Source organism: Archocentrus centrarchus, chromosome 15, assembly GCF_007364275.1.
Source record: "Archocentrus centrarchus isolate MPI-CPG fArcCen1 chromosome 15, fArcCen1, whole genome shotgun sequence".
Taxonomy (NCBI): Eukaryota; Metazoa; Chordata; class Actinopteri; order Cichliformes; family Cichlidae; genus Archocentrus; species Archocentrus centrarchus.
Genome location: NC_044360.1, coordinates 16,849,680 through 16,865,110, shown reverse-complemented (window position 1 = coordinate 16,865,110; position 15,431 = coordinate 16,849,680). Strand labels below are relative to the sequence as shown.

The following is a 15,431-nucleotide window of genomic DNA, read 5'->3' as shown; positions in this document are numbered from 1 at the left end:
TATGGACAGACAATAGACAGCAATCGGTTACACCTGGAGCAGCTCCATGCGGTCAAATGTACCCAAAAGCCCGCCTCCCCCCAAAAATGCATAAATATATTTTGTTTAACCCCCCCACCCCCCTTGAACCCATAGCATTTTGTGTGTGTGTGTTTGTGTGTGTACACATGAATGGAGATGTGCTGGCTGCTCCTACAGGCCCTTGTTGAAGTAGACGGTGGTGATGTGAGGGCTGGTCTTTCGTATTCTTTCTTGCAGATCTGCTTCCAGCCTGCTCACACTCATAGAGCTACAGAGGAAGGGTTGGGCATCATTAAAAGGCAGCCAAGTTAAATAACACTTGATGTTGCCTGAATAACTGGGGTCAAAGTGGCTACTGGTACCTTTTCTGAGGGAACAGGGCACAGCACAGAGGAGTTGCAAACACCAGGCTGTAAATAAGAGATACAGAGAAATGTTTCAGACATTGTCACAGGTAACTTATCACATTAAAAATATAATTTGATAATAAGTGTACTTTACTTACCACAAACCGACAAGTCCCACCTGGACTGGAGCATTAAGAATTGGGAATCGCTGCAGAGAAACAAGGAGAAAAGAGGCAGACAAATCAGATGTGTTTGTCTGCACAGTGTCTGCAGACAAGCATTTAGTGTATGTGCAATATGTAGAATGCAACAGGATTCTTCAGCTCACAAAACACTACCACACCCGATAAACCCACTCAGTACACAAACACACACACACACACACACACACACAGACACACACAGTACAGCAAACATGTACATAATCTGCTTACCTTCATGAAAGCTCTCTGCTCCAGAGCATTCATTATGATAGGAGGAATTGCTGTAAATAGAACAACAAGTCAGGTGGGGGTTTCTGCTTCAACAGCAAAACAGGAAACTGTTATGAGAATGTGTGAGCTGAAGATCAGTTTATTAATATATTATTGTTAAGATTTTTTTTTTTAACTTTCAACATTCATTCTCTTAATTCTGTGTTTGTTCTCTATCAGCTCTTCAGAAAAATATCTGGATCTTCGGCTGTTAAATGATAAACACTATCCAGAGGCAGAAAACGGGGGAAAAAACAAAAAACAAACAGGGAGCCTAACCAGCTATGAAACTCTATAGAGGGGAACGTTCAGTGTCACTTAATGCATGCAAAGCAATGACATGGAGGAGGTTGACTTTACCCATTGCAGGCATTGCCATGCCAATCCTTGACACCACTACCTGCACGATGGCCTGTTTGGCAGCATTTGGAGACTCTCCTAACCTGTTTCCATTCTCATCTGTCACAGGGATACCATATTTCAACTCCCTGGCAGAGGGGAAAAACAAACGTCATGTAAAGCTGTTGTAGAAGTTGCCCCAATTCATAAAAGCTCCTGATTAACAGGCCACTGATTAATATTTTAGTAACCTCACCTTTGCCTCATGAAGGGAATGTTGATACAGTTAGCAGCAGCAACGGCAGCAAAAGGGACAAACCGGCTGATGATTGGAGGGAGACGCTGCAAAGACATGAAAGAACCAAAACAAATCCAGACAGCCAGCATGGAATATCAGATCAGAGTGTGTTTTTTTTTTTTTTTTTTTTTTTTTTAACTTCATGTTTTTATGCACTTGAAACAGACGTAGTACCGTAGCTAGAGTTTTGAGTCCCAGTGCTGTGACTACAGCTCCAGTTGTAGCACTGACGTAGGCTGCTCCGAGCTGGCTGCAAGGAGAAAAATATCACAAGTCACCCACTGAGAGCCCACATCCCCTTTCAGCATTTTCACACTCCCTTTATGCATCACCACATAAAATTAGCAGCTTAGAGCGTACAAAATAAACTACGGTGATTCAGTGCAAAGTTTAGCTGGACCAAGCAATGTGTGAAAAATACTTATGTGTAAGAATATTTAAAAATGAACAAGAACATCTTCACAAATAATTGCAAAAGAGAAGAAGACATAGCATGTATCATTGATTGCATGCTTGATCCATTAATATGCATTAATATGTTGTTCTTTATAAATGCATCCATTTGATGCATTTATGCAGCATCTGGAAAGTGCACTTTGTGGCAAAATGACAACCAGATGCAAATATTTGCTGACCTGCTGTTAACACAGAGCACATAATCTATGTCAGCATGAGATCACGGTGACATGAGGCCGAACATGCTTAACAGTGGGACATAATACCGCTGTGAGGGAGAGGACAGCCGCTCCCACTGCCTCCTCACAGAGACTAGTTTACAGGTAGGACAGGAATGATCAAGAGTGGAAGGGGAATGAGAAGTCCTCCCTACTTCACAGTGATGGGGGCGTCTCCACTGCGGTTGGTGTAGTTGACGATAGCATTAAAAGACTGGTTAACCCACTGCCAGAACACCACTGCTGGAGTAGTCCTGCAAAACAAAAAGGAACAGTGGCAGTGTATTTCAGGAAGTGAGACTGCATAGTGTATTTTCAGTACCATTTGCGCTGCGGTAAAGTATTGCCACTGCTTGACAAAGTAGTTGCTAATGACAAAATAAGCATTGACAAAAAAGATACAAGCAGCTCTAATAAAAGTAACCAACAGATGCATTCAGTCATAACTGTATACATAGGCGTAGGAACCGGGGGGGATGGAGGGGACGTGTCCCCCCCAATATTGGAGACAGGTGCATTTGTCCCAACCAAAAATTACACAGCAGAGGAGAAAAAATACTTGATTTTGAAATCTTTAACTCGCATGCTTTTATTTTGAAGGCACAACATGTGCTCCCCCCCTTCCTCTGAATGGCTCTGAGTGTTTGGGAGGTGGGAGACAGCGGCAGGAGTCAGAAACTCTTGAATGAGGTAAAACAGTCTGTCGGGATCATTGCCATGAACAGAGCCGGACTGAGGCATAGGCGACATATGCGGCTACCACCACCAGGGGGCCCCCAAGCTCACATACATTTGTAATGAAACTTTATGCTAGTGCACTGGTAACATTTGTCTATGCACTGGTAACAATTATCTGTGCACTGGTAAATATGCATTGGTAGCATTTATGTGTGCACTGGTAACAATTATCTGTGCACTGGTAAATATGCATTGGTAGCATTTATGTGTGCACTGGTAACAATTATCTGTGCACTGGTAACATTTATCTGTGCACTGGTAAATATGCATTGGTAGCATTTATCTGTGCACTGGTAACAATTATCTGTGCACTGGTAAATATGCATTGGTAGCATTTATGTGTGCACTGGTAACAATTATCTGTGCACTGGTAACATTTATCTGTGCACTGGTAACAATTATCTGTGCACTGGTAACAATTATCTGTGCACTGGTAACATTTATCTGTGCACTGGTAACATTTATCTGTGCACTGGTAACAATTATCTGTGCACTGGTAACAATTATCTGTGCACTGGTAACAATTATCTGTGCACTGGTAACATTTTGTCCCCTTAGAATTATAAGGTTCTATCTACGTTCTGACCAGTTTTGAGATATTTTTTTTGCACTCTGTATAGCAAAAATTACACATGGAATAAGTCTTGTTCACACATGATTATGAAACATTTATCTGTGCACTGGTAACATTTATCTGTGCACTGGTAATATTTATCTGTGCACTGGTAACATTTATCTGTTCATTGGTAACATTTGTGCATTGGTAAGTATGCACTGGTAACATTTATGTGTGCACTGGTAACATTTATCTGTGCACTGGTAACTATGCACTGGTAACATTTATCTGTGCATTGGTAACTATGCACTGGTAACAGTTATCTGTGATCAAGCCAGTTTGCCCAAGTCCTACGATTATAAAACATATACATATGTAAATTATACATGCAATCATATAAGTGTACACAACACTATTTTTCCAAGAAACATTTGAAAAATAAGAAAGTAAAAGATCAAATAACATTTTTTTTAATGCTTTTCTCAGAGTATAGATCTGTCAGGTTTCCGATATGTGTCCCCCCAATAGGAAACTCATTCCTACGCCCCTGACTGTATACAAATTAGAATTTTGCGTAGGCCCCGATTGGACCCTTATTTCACACTAATGTTCCTTACAGATGACATTTTTGTATAGTTTAATTAAAATTCACATGCATAAAATAAAGATTAAGATGCCTGTGTAAATAAGCTCAGTAGGGTACATGTCACCTAAATGTTAATTTTGACATTTAAAAAAACAAACAAACAAACAAAAAAAAAAAAACACTTTTACCTAATGTGTTGTTTTTAATCCCTCAGCAAATGCTTACAGTTCACTCCCTTCATTGTGCCCATAAAGCTACAACATGTAGACTTTGAAATGTCACCCTTTGGTGCCCTTGAGTGGTAGGATGCAAAAACAACACTGCGGCTGACAGTAGTGCATGATACACCCACTCTGAAACTGAGTAATAACATTAATTTGAAAAAAAATATGGAGGCCTAATCCTCCATATTTTCCTAATCAAATGTACACTTTAAACATAAAACTTATAAAATAAATCACATTTTTGAAAACTCTGCTCAATATTATATTATTTTATTTCATGTTTATTTCTGTAATTATAATTTATTACGGCTCATCTTATTTTTACTTTATATCATTTTGCTGATCAAGTTGTTGTAGCACAAGCTGATAAATTGATTCATTAACCAGTTGGAGTACAGTGAGTTTTCCCATCTGCAGAAGTGAGAGTTACATTTTTTATTCTTTAAGAGGATTTTCCCTCTGCAGAGGGATTAAAATGTCTATTTTTGTGTTGCTGTATTAAGGCTGACTTCAGGTCACGTGGAAACTATCAGATTCATTCATTACATAGTCTGACATTTCTACATTCTAATTTAGAAAAGAATTTTCCATAAGCAGATTGTAATGAATCATGTGTTGAAACCTCAGCTGTACCTGTAGAAGGTGAGCATGCAGCCTGTGATGGACATGTTCATTGGCACCTGAGCAGACATCCGGCCAATCACAAACATCTTCTCCCCAGTGTCAGGGTGGAAGGCAGAGTCATAGACGTACTTGGCTCTCCAGAGTTCATCCTCCGTCAGACCAGGCTTCACAATCCCAGCTCTGAAAAAGTCATAACAGAACAAGGAAGTAGTACTGGTGGAACACAGTGTTAAGTACGGCCATGCCCCAATTTTTGAGACATTTGGCTGCCAGCAAATTCAAAATTAGCTAAAATTTGGTTGAAATGGTACATTTTCTCATTTTAAACATTTGACATTTTCTATGTTCTGTTGTGAATAAAATATGGGTTTGAGACTTGCAAAACAATACATTCTGTTTTTACTTCCATTCTGCACAGGGTCTTTTGCAGAGGTGGCAAAAGTACTGACATTCTGTACTTAAGTAGAAGTACAAGTACTTGTGTTAAAAAATACTTTAGTAAAAGTCGAAGTACTGGTTCAACTTCTCTACTTAAGTAAAAGTAAAAAAGTACAGGCTCTGAAATGTACTCAAAGTAAGAAAGTAAAAGTAGTTCTTTGGAGGATGTTTCTACCTGCTATTTTTGTGTAAAACTAACCGAACCTCATTATATATTAGTGTAATAATATAAAATAATATTACATGAGAATACAAATGTTATTCCAATCTAAATTTTAATCCTAATGAATGCACTCAGCTTGAATCTGTTATGTAGGACACAAACTGTGAAAGTGAATTTAAGCACAGCTCTGTTCTCTGTGTCCTCCATAGTAGAGGGTGACTGTGCCTCCACCTAAACACCAACATGAGAATACTCAGGGGTTACAGTGGGATTCAGAAGGTGGAGGAACCCTAAGATCAGCTGTAGTGACTCTGCATGGGGAGAAGAATCACAACTTTCTACTGTGAGCTGCAGTAAATGATGTTGGTGTGCAGGCTGTGATCAGCTGACCTGCTGCTGCTGCTCTGAGGTTTACTGCTCTGTGTGGATGAAGTGAACTCACAAAGATGTAACCCAGTATTTCACAGCTCTCTGAGCTGATCTCCATCCCCTACACTGACAGCATACAGGCTGTAGAAATGTTGGATTCAGTGAATGAATCTCAGCATCAGCAGCTTTGATTCAAACTCATCTCTGCTGCAATGATGTAACCTGTAACTCTGACCATCAACACAGCCTCTGTGCAGCAACACAGAGCTTTACTGTAGTAAGTACAACAAGCTAACCTATTTATTACACACTAAACTGCAGTATTTTCATAGAATCTCTGAATTACACAAAGTCAGCATACTTCAGTTTGTTTTCACTCCTTACCTTTAATTCTAACCTCTCTTCTTCCTCTCCTGTCCTCTTTCTCCATCTCTGAGTGAACTTCTCTCTCTTTGCTCTCCCTGAAATACAGCAGCTCTTCTTTTAGCTAGCAGCCAGACTGTGTGACAAACTGCACACACTTTGTGTGTCTGCTGATATTTGTTGAGCATTTAGAAACGTTGCATTTTCCTGCCACACGTTACTCCCTTCATGCTCGCTCCTCTTCAGTAGCGCTAGCTAAGCTGTTTATGTGCCGCAGCGCAACTTACGGACTCGGTCCGGCCCGATTATAGCGCTATAAATGATACATTACTTATATGGGTTTGCGTATTTAATCCCTTTGTACGAGATAAGCCGGTGATGGAGGATACGCAGTACGATTGTCTCTTATATGTTATTATTGCTCCGTTTAGGCTCAGATCGTTTGATGTTTGAGGCGCACTGACCGGAAATGCAAACTTCTCTCTGACGTGTTAAAAAGTAACGAGTCTGTTTGAAAATGTAAGAAGTAGAAAGTACAGATACTTGTGTAAAAATGTAGGGAGTAAAAGTAAGAAGTACTCAGAAAAATAAATACTTAAGTAAAGTACAGATACCTGAAAAATCTACTTAAGTACAGTAATGAAGTATTTGTACTTCGTTACTTCCCACCTCTGGTCTTTTGTAATTCGGGTTGCAAAATCCTACTCCATCCTCCATCTCTTGACTACCTACCTGTAGTTCTCCACGATCACTCTGGCCTCCTCCAGTGCCTTCGAGGACAGCAGAACTGTCCTGGGATCTGTGATCATGAAGAAGTGCTTGGCACGCCCCATGAATGTGCCTTGGTCCCATCTTGGCTCCTTAATGTTTATGTTGTGGGACACCTCTTCTGACATCCTGGCTTTCTTCACTCACACAAAATGAGACCGAAATGTGCAGCTCTGCAGAGAGCATCAGAGAAAATCAGTAGAACCAATTGTTAAATTTTTATAGAGGCTCATCAAATCAGAGAAAAAAATGATCGTATGGAGGAAGGATAAAACCTTTCAGATGGTGCCAAGACTTTTTATAGGCAATAAAATACCCTGAATTTTATTTTCAAATTTTGTGCATGCACAAATATCACAGACAGAGGACAAATCTTTCAGTATGCGACCATTTAAGGATGGTGGCCTGATTCCCAGCCCTACAGGTGTAATTATTATTATGAAAAATCATGGTGGCACAGATAAGCCCTTACCCCTGTTCCATTAAAAGCTGTGCTGTAGTACTACACTACAGTGGGCAAACCCTTCCCCATCACTGCACGCGACACATCCAGTACAACTACACAGTTATTTTTGAGAAAATAACCCCCTTATTATGATTTGAGGAGGTTTACTGCATTCGTCGTCTTCCATCACTTTCTCAAACATAGAAAAGCCTGTTGTTTAACAACACACACTATTCCTTGTCCCTGCTGCATTAAATTAAAACCTTTGTAGGTTCCTTAAAAGCAACTTTCCCTAAAAATACTGATAGTTGTGTCTGTGAGTGCAAGACAAACTCATATAGAAATAAAATACAAAAATAGAAATATAAAGAATATATAAATTAATTGTAATATAAATGACTACATTAAATAGAAAGGTAATGCCAGTCACAACTAATAATTCTAGGAAGAACTAGGACCAAATAAATTTGCTCACATTTTAGTGACTGCCACAACATACTGACAGATCCTGTACATGTATTCAAAAGGTTTGGTATTAACCACAGGTGTCAAACTGGTCCGCAGGCCAAATCCAGCCTGCAGTATAATTATATAGCTATTAATGGCCCGCGGGTGAATAGCGCTCCCACCACTTACACTACCAATCCCACAATGCACTGGAACAGATGCTATGCAGGCCAAGACCGGCGCACTAACCGGTTTTCCGCGTTGTCAATGACACACTGATCAGTAGTCATCAGATCATTACTTTTTACAGTGAACAATAGCGGTTCACAACTACCTCCAGGGGGCTACGCCCACTGGGGTTTAAATCCCTGGATCTCTTCATCTTTTGATTTGAGAACTGAAGAAGCCTTTCGGATGAGAGGTGAAATGTCTTCAAGAAACAAAAAGAAGTCCAGTCGTCCTTTTACAAGCTCCAGAGACTACTATGACCTGGACTATGACACCGTGACTAATAAGCTAGCCTTAAGCAATGGCCAAACGAAAAGTGGAAAACAAGGATTTTTCAAACAGGTGTGAGGCAGGGGACCTGATCGCTGACATCAGAGGTAAACCATCTGTCTCTTTTCCGTGCCTGCAATGTGCGGGGAAGAGACTGGATTGGTGGGACAAATGCGGGAGATGATGCAGAGGGAGAGCTGCACAGTTGAGCTGACAGTGCATCACTCGCCAGAAAACGCTGCGCAGCAAAGTCCTGAAGACAGAACATGTCATAAGCACCCTGACACAGAAAGTCAACTTTATATGAGGCAAAGGTTTAAATCACCGGCAGTTTTTTGTTTTTTTTTTCCTGGAGGAAATGGCTTCTGGACTTGGTGACGTGCCTTATGACACAGGTGCGATGATATACCTGAGGAAATTTGTCAGTTCACAGAAAGTAAAGACAGCAGGGCTCCAGGATGGAATGTGGCTGTGTGAGTCGGCCTTTCTCTGCGACATGACGAAGTATCTTAATGCGTTAAATCTGCATCTTCAGGGACGGGACGCGCAATTACTTACACAGTGAAAGCTTTTCACGCCCAGTTGTACCTGTAAGCGGCACAGATGCAAAAAAGGGAATTTCCATGTTGCCAAAAATCAGAGCAGGTCTCCACCGCTGTGTTTAAGGCGGACCTTTTTGGTGAGAAACTGGACACACTGCGCAGTTTATTCTCATTTCCCCTGATGTTGTTTTTGTAGAAAAGGAAATACTGGTAGGGACATCTCCCTACAGTCCCTTACTAATCATGCTTATTGAATGGTAAAGACTTAACTGGCATTATTGACAGGGAGGAGTCCCTACTGTTCCTACTAGTGATGGGTCGGTCCTGATTGTGAGCAGTTTCTTTTTTTCATTTTTTTTGTTTTTTTGTGGAAGCCGCACGTGATTAGTTAGGATGAATGGCAGCATCTGTGCGTCTACACTGAGTACACGGACACCAGAGAGGACGAGGTTCCTGCAACAGAAAAGAGCCAGAGGAAGTTGCGCTTTACACGCGGGAACGGTGAGGAAAATGAGTGACAGAAAACGTAGTAAAGCTTGGACACATTTTCATGTGATAGACAGGCAGAGTGTAGACTGCAAATTTAAAACTTCATATCAAGCAGACGCCACAAACAACCTGCACGGACATATACAAAGTGTTCATCGATCAGTGTAATTAGAAGAACAAAACAGGGCAGGTCATATCAGGTAGGAGAAACAGGATCAACCCCTCAAAGGCCCTTGGTTTTTCTGAGTGCCAATCTTTTGTTTTATAATTTGTATTTGGAGCACTCTATTCTATGCTGAGTATATAAAGAAACGATTGATATAATGTTTTTGCATTAGTAATTAATTTTACACATTTTTTGAGTAAAATCTGAGGAGCCACTTGGGAGCCTAAAGAGCCGGAATTCCCATCACCTAATTCTACGCCTTTATTTCAGTCAAAACGCTTAGCTTCAGACTGCGGTGTGTTGCCGACGGTGCAGATCCCACCGCGCAGCAAATCTGTTTTACCTTTCTTGCGGCCGACAGAAACAGATAAAATGCCTGGACTCTTTTCCCTCCTGGGTCAGTTATTTTTTTATTTTATTTTATTTTATTTGATGGTGTGAACATATTTCTCCCTCTAGTTTTTCCACTTTATTTATTCCATCAAGTCCATTCCAATAGTTTCCAATAAGCCAATCAGAGTTGTTGCGAGCTGCGTCAACACTGACGTGTGGTTACGTTTCTCGGGAGGTGCAGGACAGATTACGCCGTGGGGTACTGCGTCGAATTCAGAGGGGTTTCCGGTTACGGCGTAAGCCACGTAAAGACCCAATGCAGAAGCACAATTCTGGCCTAAGAGTATATATGTAGAGCGTAATGTGACACAATTGTAATAATTGTGTCACGATTTAATTATCTTTTTTATCGTTTACAGCTAAAATCGAAATCAAAATTACACAGCCCAAGATAATGCCCTAATTTTCAGCTTTTTACCGTTTGTACTTTACACATTAAACTATAATATGTGCTGCTAGATGTGTAGCATTCTTCACTGATAGGGCTAAATATATGTAACGCTTTACTTTTTCTTTCTGCCAAGAAGGTAGCAATCATCAAATTGATACAGAAAATACCATTAAGAGCGAGATTAAAATTAATATAATGAATAAATAGATAACAGAAAAGCTGGTTATTATTTTGCTCCTTCAAACTATGCTTAAAATACATGAGCATCAAAACGCATGGCTAGAGAGAGAACCACAGAATGGTATGTGTGATACCGAAAGTAGCTGATGAAAGCCCACAGACCAGCTAGCAAACACGCTAGCAAGGTAGCAATAGTACCCATAAAAGTCACGGACTGGGGTGCAGAAAGCCACATGAGATAATAAAACCGATTTAAATGTAAACATCAGTAAATGTTCAGATAGACGGGAGAAGAAACAGATTTGTAACGTCATCAAAACAAAAACAGTGCTAAATTAGCGTCACCCCACCAGCTGGTTTACGAGCTAGCAACACATTGGCACATCCGTTAGCGTTGTAAGGACAAATATGAAAACAGAACAAGAACGAATTTAGTCAGATTCTCATCAGTATTAATTAGTGAAGTGAACTCACCCACTAGGTAAACACAAGTGCTCTAATTTTTCCGTTTTCTGAAAATGTATGACCTCTCAATATCACAGCACCACCCGGTAGACATATGCTGCCTTCTTGGACTTAGGAAATATAGTAAAATTTGATTTTTTTTTTTTTTTTTTTGATTTTGATTTGATGAGACTCTAAACTGTATTTGGTGTAAAAGAAAAGTTAGCTATAGTTCAAGTTCTGCCGATGTTCTGTCTGATTCCACCACAGATGTAATGGAAAGTACAACGCGTTCCTGACTAAATGTGGCAATTCAGAAGCCTTCATTGATATTTTTCTTCGGTTGCAGCATGTTGTATGTCATCCTAGTGTTATTTATTAAAGAAAAAAAGCAGAAAATGTAAACTTCTGGGTTGTAATTTCATCTACACATCTACAATATGAATAAAATCGTTTAAAAACAGGGTCAAATCACTCACATGACGTTGAAGTGGGTAAACACCGAGCTTCTGAGCGGTCTGTGAAAGCAGCGAGGTGCCGTAAAATACGAGGGGCGGGATTTGTTGTGAACGACTCCTGGGCGTGGAAGGAAGGCAACACAGGATTGGATAAAATCTGAAGGGTTACAGGGGGCGTGCGCTTCAACGCTGTATAAATTCCATCCACACAGACAAATTTCATCCATCCAGCCACAATTTGGGGCTGGATGGATGAATCTGCCAAAGAGACAGACTCTATAGATTCTCTATAGTCCCTTCTTGTTAGTGTTTTTATTTAATTTTATTTATTAATTTGTGTTATTGTTCAAATGCCAAAGTTGACTGGCAGGAAAAAAGCTAGAAAGAAAAAGAAAAAAGGGGAGAGAATAGGAAAAGGATAAGCTTAAGGGGACAGAGCACAAGTAGAAAAACACAATGGTTCATCAACTGCTCTGCCTGTAAAAGAAGCACATACAAGAAAAAACTCACAAAAGCCATAAAACAAAACAAAACACATATACATGTGTGTGTGTGTGTGTGTGTGTGTGTGTGTGTGTGTGTGTGTGTGTGTGTGTGTGTGTGTGTGTGTGTGTGTGTGTGTGTGTGTGTGTGTGTGTGTGTGTGTGTCACAAAATATACCGCAACAATGCCCCCTAGAAGCCAGAGGCAGATAGTGAAAGACCGAGAAGGCCAAGGCTGTCTGCAGCCCCTGAAGAGCATTGATGACCCAAGGCCACACTTTCTAATGACAACCACATGTCCACTCCAGCCAAAGGGCAAGAGCCCCAAAGAACCAGAGGCAGATATGACACGAGCACCCAATAACTGGTTGACAGCGCTCATCCACATCGCCCCAACAAAACCCTCAATGTCTAAAGGGCAAGTATAGTACTGAAGAGATGAGTGGGGGCACCTCAGCAGCCGCATCTCATCAACCTCTGGGATACATAAGACAGGGAAGAAGAGGACAACCCCTGGGAAGACAGAGCCAACTAATCGACTGGCTCAGTATGGCACCCCGATTCCTCCCATCCTAGCACAGGGCAGGGAGAAGCAGACCTGGTGCCCGTGGCAACAACCCCCCTGAACACCGCCATGCCCAAGGTCAGCACCCACTCCAGTTAGTAGCCTGAACAAAGTCCCCACACCAGACACTCACTCACACAACAATAGACACAAACAAGGGACAAGACAAATGGACAAATTGGCCTGAATCTGAAACACAATGCCCCCAGCCCACCCAAATTACAGCTTCTCCCTCACCTGAATAACCTAGTCATTCCATCCTGTGGACACCCCATAATCCCTGAAGGTTAGGAAACAGGCAACCCCAGGCCCCTGGGGCCCCAGACCCCAGACCCCACACCCAAACCCCATCCGGCCAAGGGCCAGCACCCACTTCTGCAAGCATCCCAGGCCTTACACCCCAAGACCACAAGGCAGCAACCACAGAAGCCCCCCACTAAAAACCACACAGACACCACAAGATGGTAGTCACGACTCTCCATTCCCAGGAAGGGACTGAATACCTACAGTCCCTGTGGTCTACCCCCAGCCAAAGCACACTGGGAGATAAGACCACAGCCAGCCATTCCTACTGAGTAATGGAGTTGATCAGTGGGAAGCAGAGAGAATCAAATTCATCCAGTTGGTTTTTAGAAGAGGCAGACATTCTCTCCAGACTAATGTGATCTAGTAATAAATTTCTATACTGAATGGTGGCATTCACGCATTGCCTGTTCAAACACATGGAAGAAATGCGGGGTGAGGCAGTGCAGTGCTGTGTTTCACCTCTGGTGGCGCTGTGTCACATACAATAAATGAAGCAGGCGGTTGGCGCATGCCCATTGCTGTCTCTCTTTGTCTCGCCAATATACGTTTGATTACACATGTGCTGCACATGCTGATGTTCCACAGTCTGTCTAATATGATGAATGTGTGTGACATGTTTATTCTTTGTGTAAATGCACGGTGAAAATACACAAGGTGAAGCAGAAAGTACCGTACCGCACCGATAGGGGGCAGTATTGCGGCAGCATCGACTTCATCTTCAAATAAGGGTAAGATAATACGTTTTTTAATTTATCTAAAAAGAAAGACACCCCCCCCCCCCCCCCCCCACACACACACACACACACAAAAATAGGTTGACCTTACAATAAATATCTTTTTTTGCCATCATTGTTGATCAGTATGGATTTGATTAAAGCATAATTAATCAATAGCATAATTAAAATTCAAATATAAGCTTCTATTTTGGGTTCATATATGTGAACATCCGACTCCAGACAAGTCAGTGCCTCACCCCTCACAAACCTCACCGCACCAGATGGAGCTTCAGCCCTTACATCGTTATAGAAAAAAAATGCCATGACTCTGATTATCTTGGCCTGATATTTTTATTAGGTCCAATATTGTTAGTTATTTTTGAACTTTTACAAATTTACCATCATTTCTTTCCGTCATTTCCGGCTACTTCCCCCAAGTTTGCACACAGACTGACCACAACAAAGAGTAGGACCCTGGAGGGAAAAAAGTCCCAGTATGTTATGTTTCTGTTGGCCGGCAACCATGTAAAACACGCAATCCGCATGCAGAGGCATAAATGCCGGTGTTCAACAGGTGTTGTGCCAAAAAGTGATCGGCTGCCAAACATTGATTGCGGTCCACCGGAGCACGCAGCTCCCGAAACTGCAGCGTCCACTAGTTGCTCCTTCCGGGATTAATAACTACAATTTTATGCTCCTCATAGAAGGCAAAGGTATGTATGGAACTTAAGTGTGACTTGAAACCGAATGATGACATTTGTCATCAAACGTTTGCAGTTTATAGCGCAGTCATGACTCTAGACAGCACGATATAATTTATGATGTCTTTAGGTTTAGTATGTTTTCTATCTCTTTTTACCTTGGTTTAAAGACTGTAGCTGTTGTGGGTAAATAAATAACTATTGCTCCATTATGCTTATGACTTGTATTGTTTTTGAGAACAAGGAGTTTAACAGCTGCCAAAAAGTGATTGCAGCGCATAGGCCTCATATGAAACGGAAAATCACTTTTCTGGGCTGCCAAAAAATGACTGACACTCGTAAATTCTGACAAAAATGTTGTTTCTTCCTCAAATTTGCTTGATGTCACTGAGAGGCCTCATACGAGACAGGTTATACTTCAAGCACTCCCATATAACTGCTGAAAATAATTTAAAGGGACGTTACAATTGAAACTACGCTGTTTTCCACCTGCCAAAAAATTGCCAAAGCTATATTATTTCACCGTTTATTTTTTTTCTTCGGTCTTCTATCACCAATTAGATGCAGACACCTGCCTTGCTGATATACTTGCCGATGCATTGTTCCAGTGTGTATACAAGGGCTACGTGTGTTTGTAACTAGTGTGCACACAGAAATGTAGGACTCATAATGCCAAATAAAAACTAAAATTACTCTTCAACAAAGTGAACTGAAGCTTGTGGACTTTATTTATTCAGTATTGTGCAATATTTTTATTAGTTTATTTTCTTTCTTTTTTTAATATAGCCTGTTGTCTATCTATCTATCTATCTATCTATCTGAACCCATACGCACATGATAGATACAGTAATAGTATGATGTATAACATAAATGACAACTGTTATCCTTTGGAGGCCATATTGACAATATTTACAACAGTCAATCTCCTACAAAGCTGCTTTTCACGGATACTGTTCCTGTGTGTTGACCTGGAGGCCCGCATAGATTTGACTAAACTGGCCACCGGGTGGAGTTGTTTACCTATTTTAACGGCGTGGTGGAGGGGCATGCAGAGAGGATCCGCTGCTCAGTCATTTCCGCCTTCATCTCTCTCTCCAACTCTACGGAAAACTGTGGACTCCACTAACACATTAATAACAAAGTTTACCCAAGGACACGCTGAGTTACCTTGACTTGAGTTACCGTTTGAGTAATCAATGTACTTAATCATCTCCATCCGAGCGCTAA

At 41.1% G+C, this 15,431-nt stretch overlaps 1 protein-coding gene across 2 annotated transcripts; it reads right to left on the bottom strand.

Annotated features, from left to right (window-relative positions):
• Nucleotides 1–101: 101 nt before the first annotated feature.
• On the bottom strand, nucleotides 102–11,545 carry sfxn3 (sideroflexin 3). Of its 2 annotated transcripts, none has more exons than XM_030748184.1 (11): nucleotides 11,456–11,545; nucleotides 6,946–7,154; nucleotides 4,890–5,060; nucleotides 2,308–2,406; nucleotides 1,653–1,728; nucleotides 1,437–1,522; nucleotides 1,202–1,329; nucleotides 803–852; nucleotides 527–576; nucleotides 384–431; nucleotides 102–289 (listed from the first exon to the last, which is right to left on the bottom strand). In XM_030748184.1, the coding sequence occupies exons 2-11, from the start codon at nucleotides 7,107–7,109 to the stop codon at nucleotides 193–195; spliced, it is 969 nt and encodes a 322-aa protein (XP_030604044.1). In that variant the 5' UTR covers nucleotides 7,110–7,154; nucleotides 11,456–11,545; the 3' UTR covers nucleotides 102–192. The 2 variants fall into 2 exon arrangements, with proteins under 2 accessions (XP_030604044.1, XP_030604043.1); XM_030748183.1 differs by lacking the exon at nucleotides 11,456–11,545 and adding an exon at nucleotides 11,007–11,109 and having other exon boundaries at nucleotides 103–289.
• Nucleotides 11,546–15,431: the final 3,886 nt, after the last annotated feature.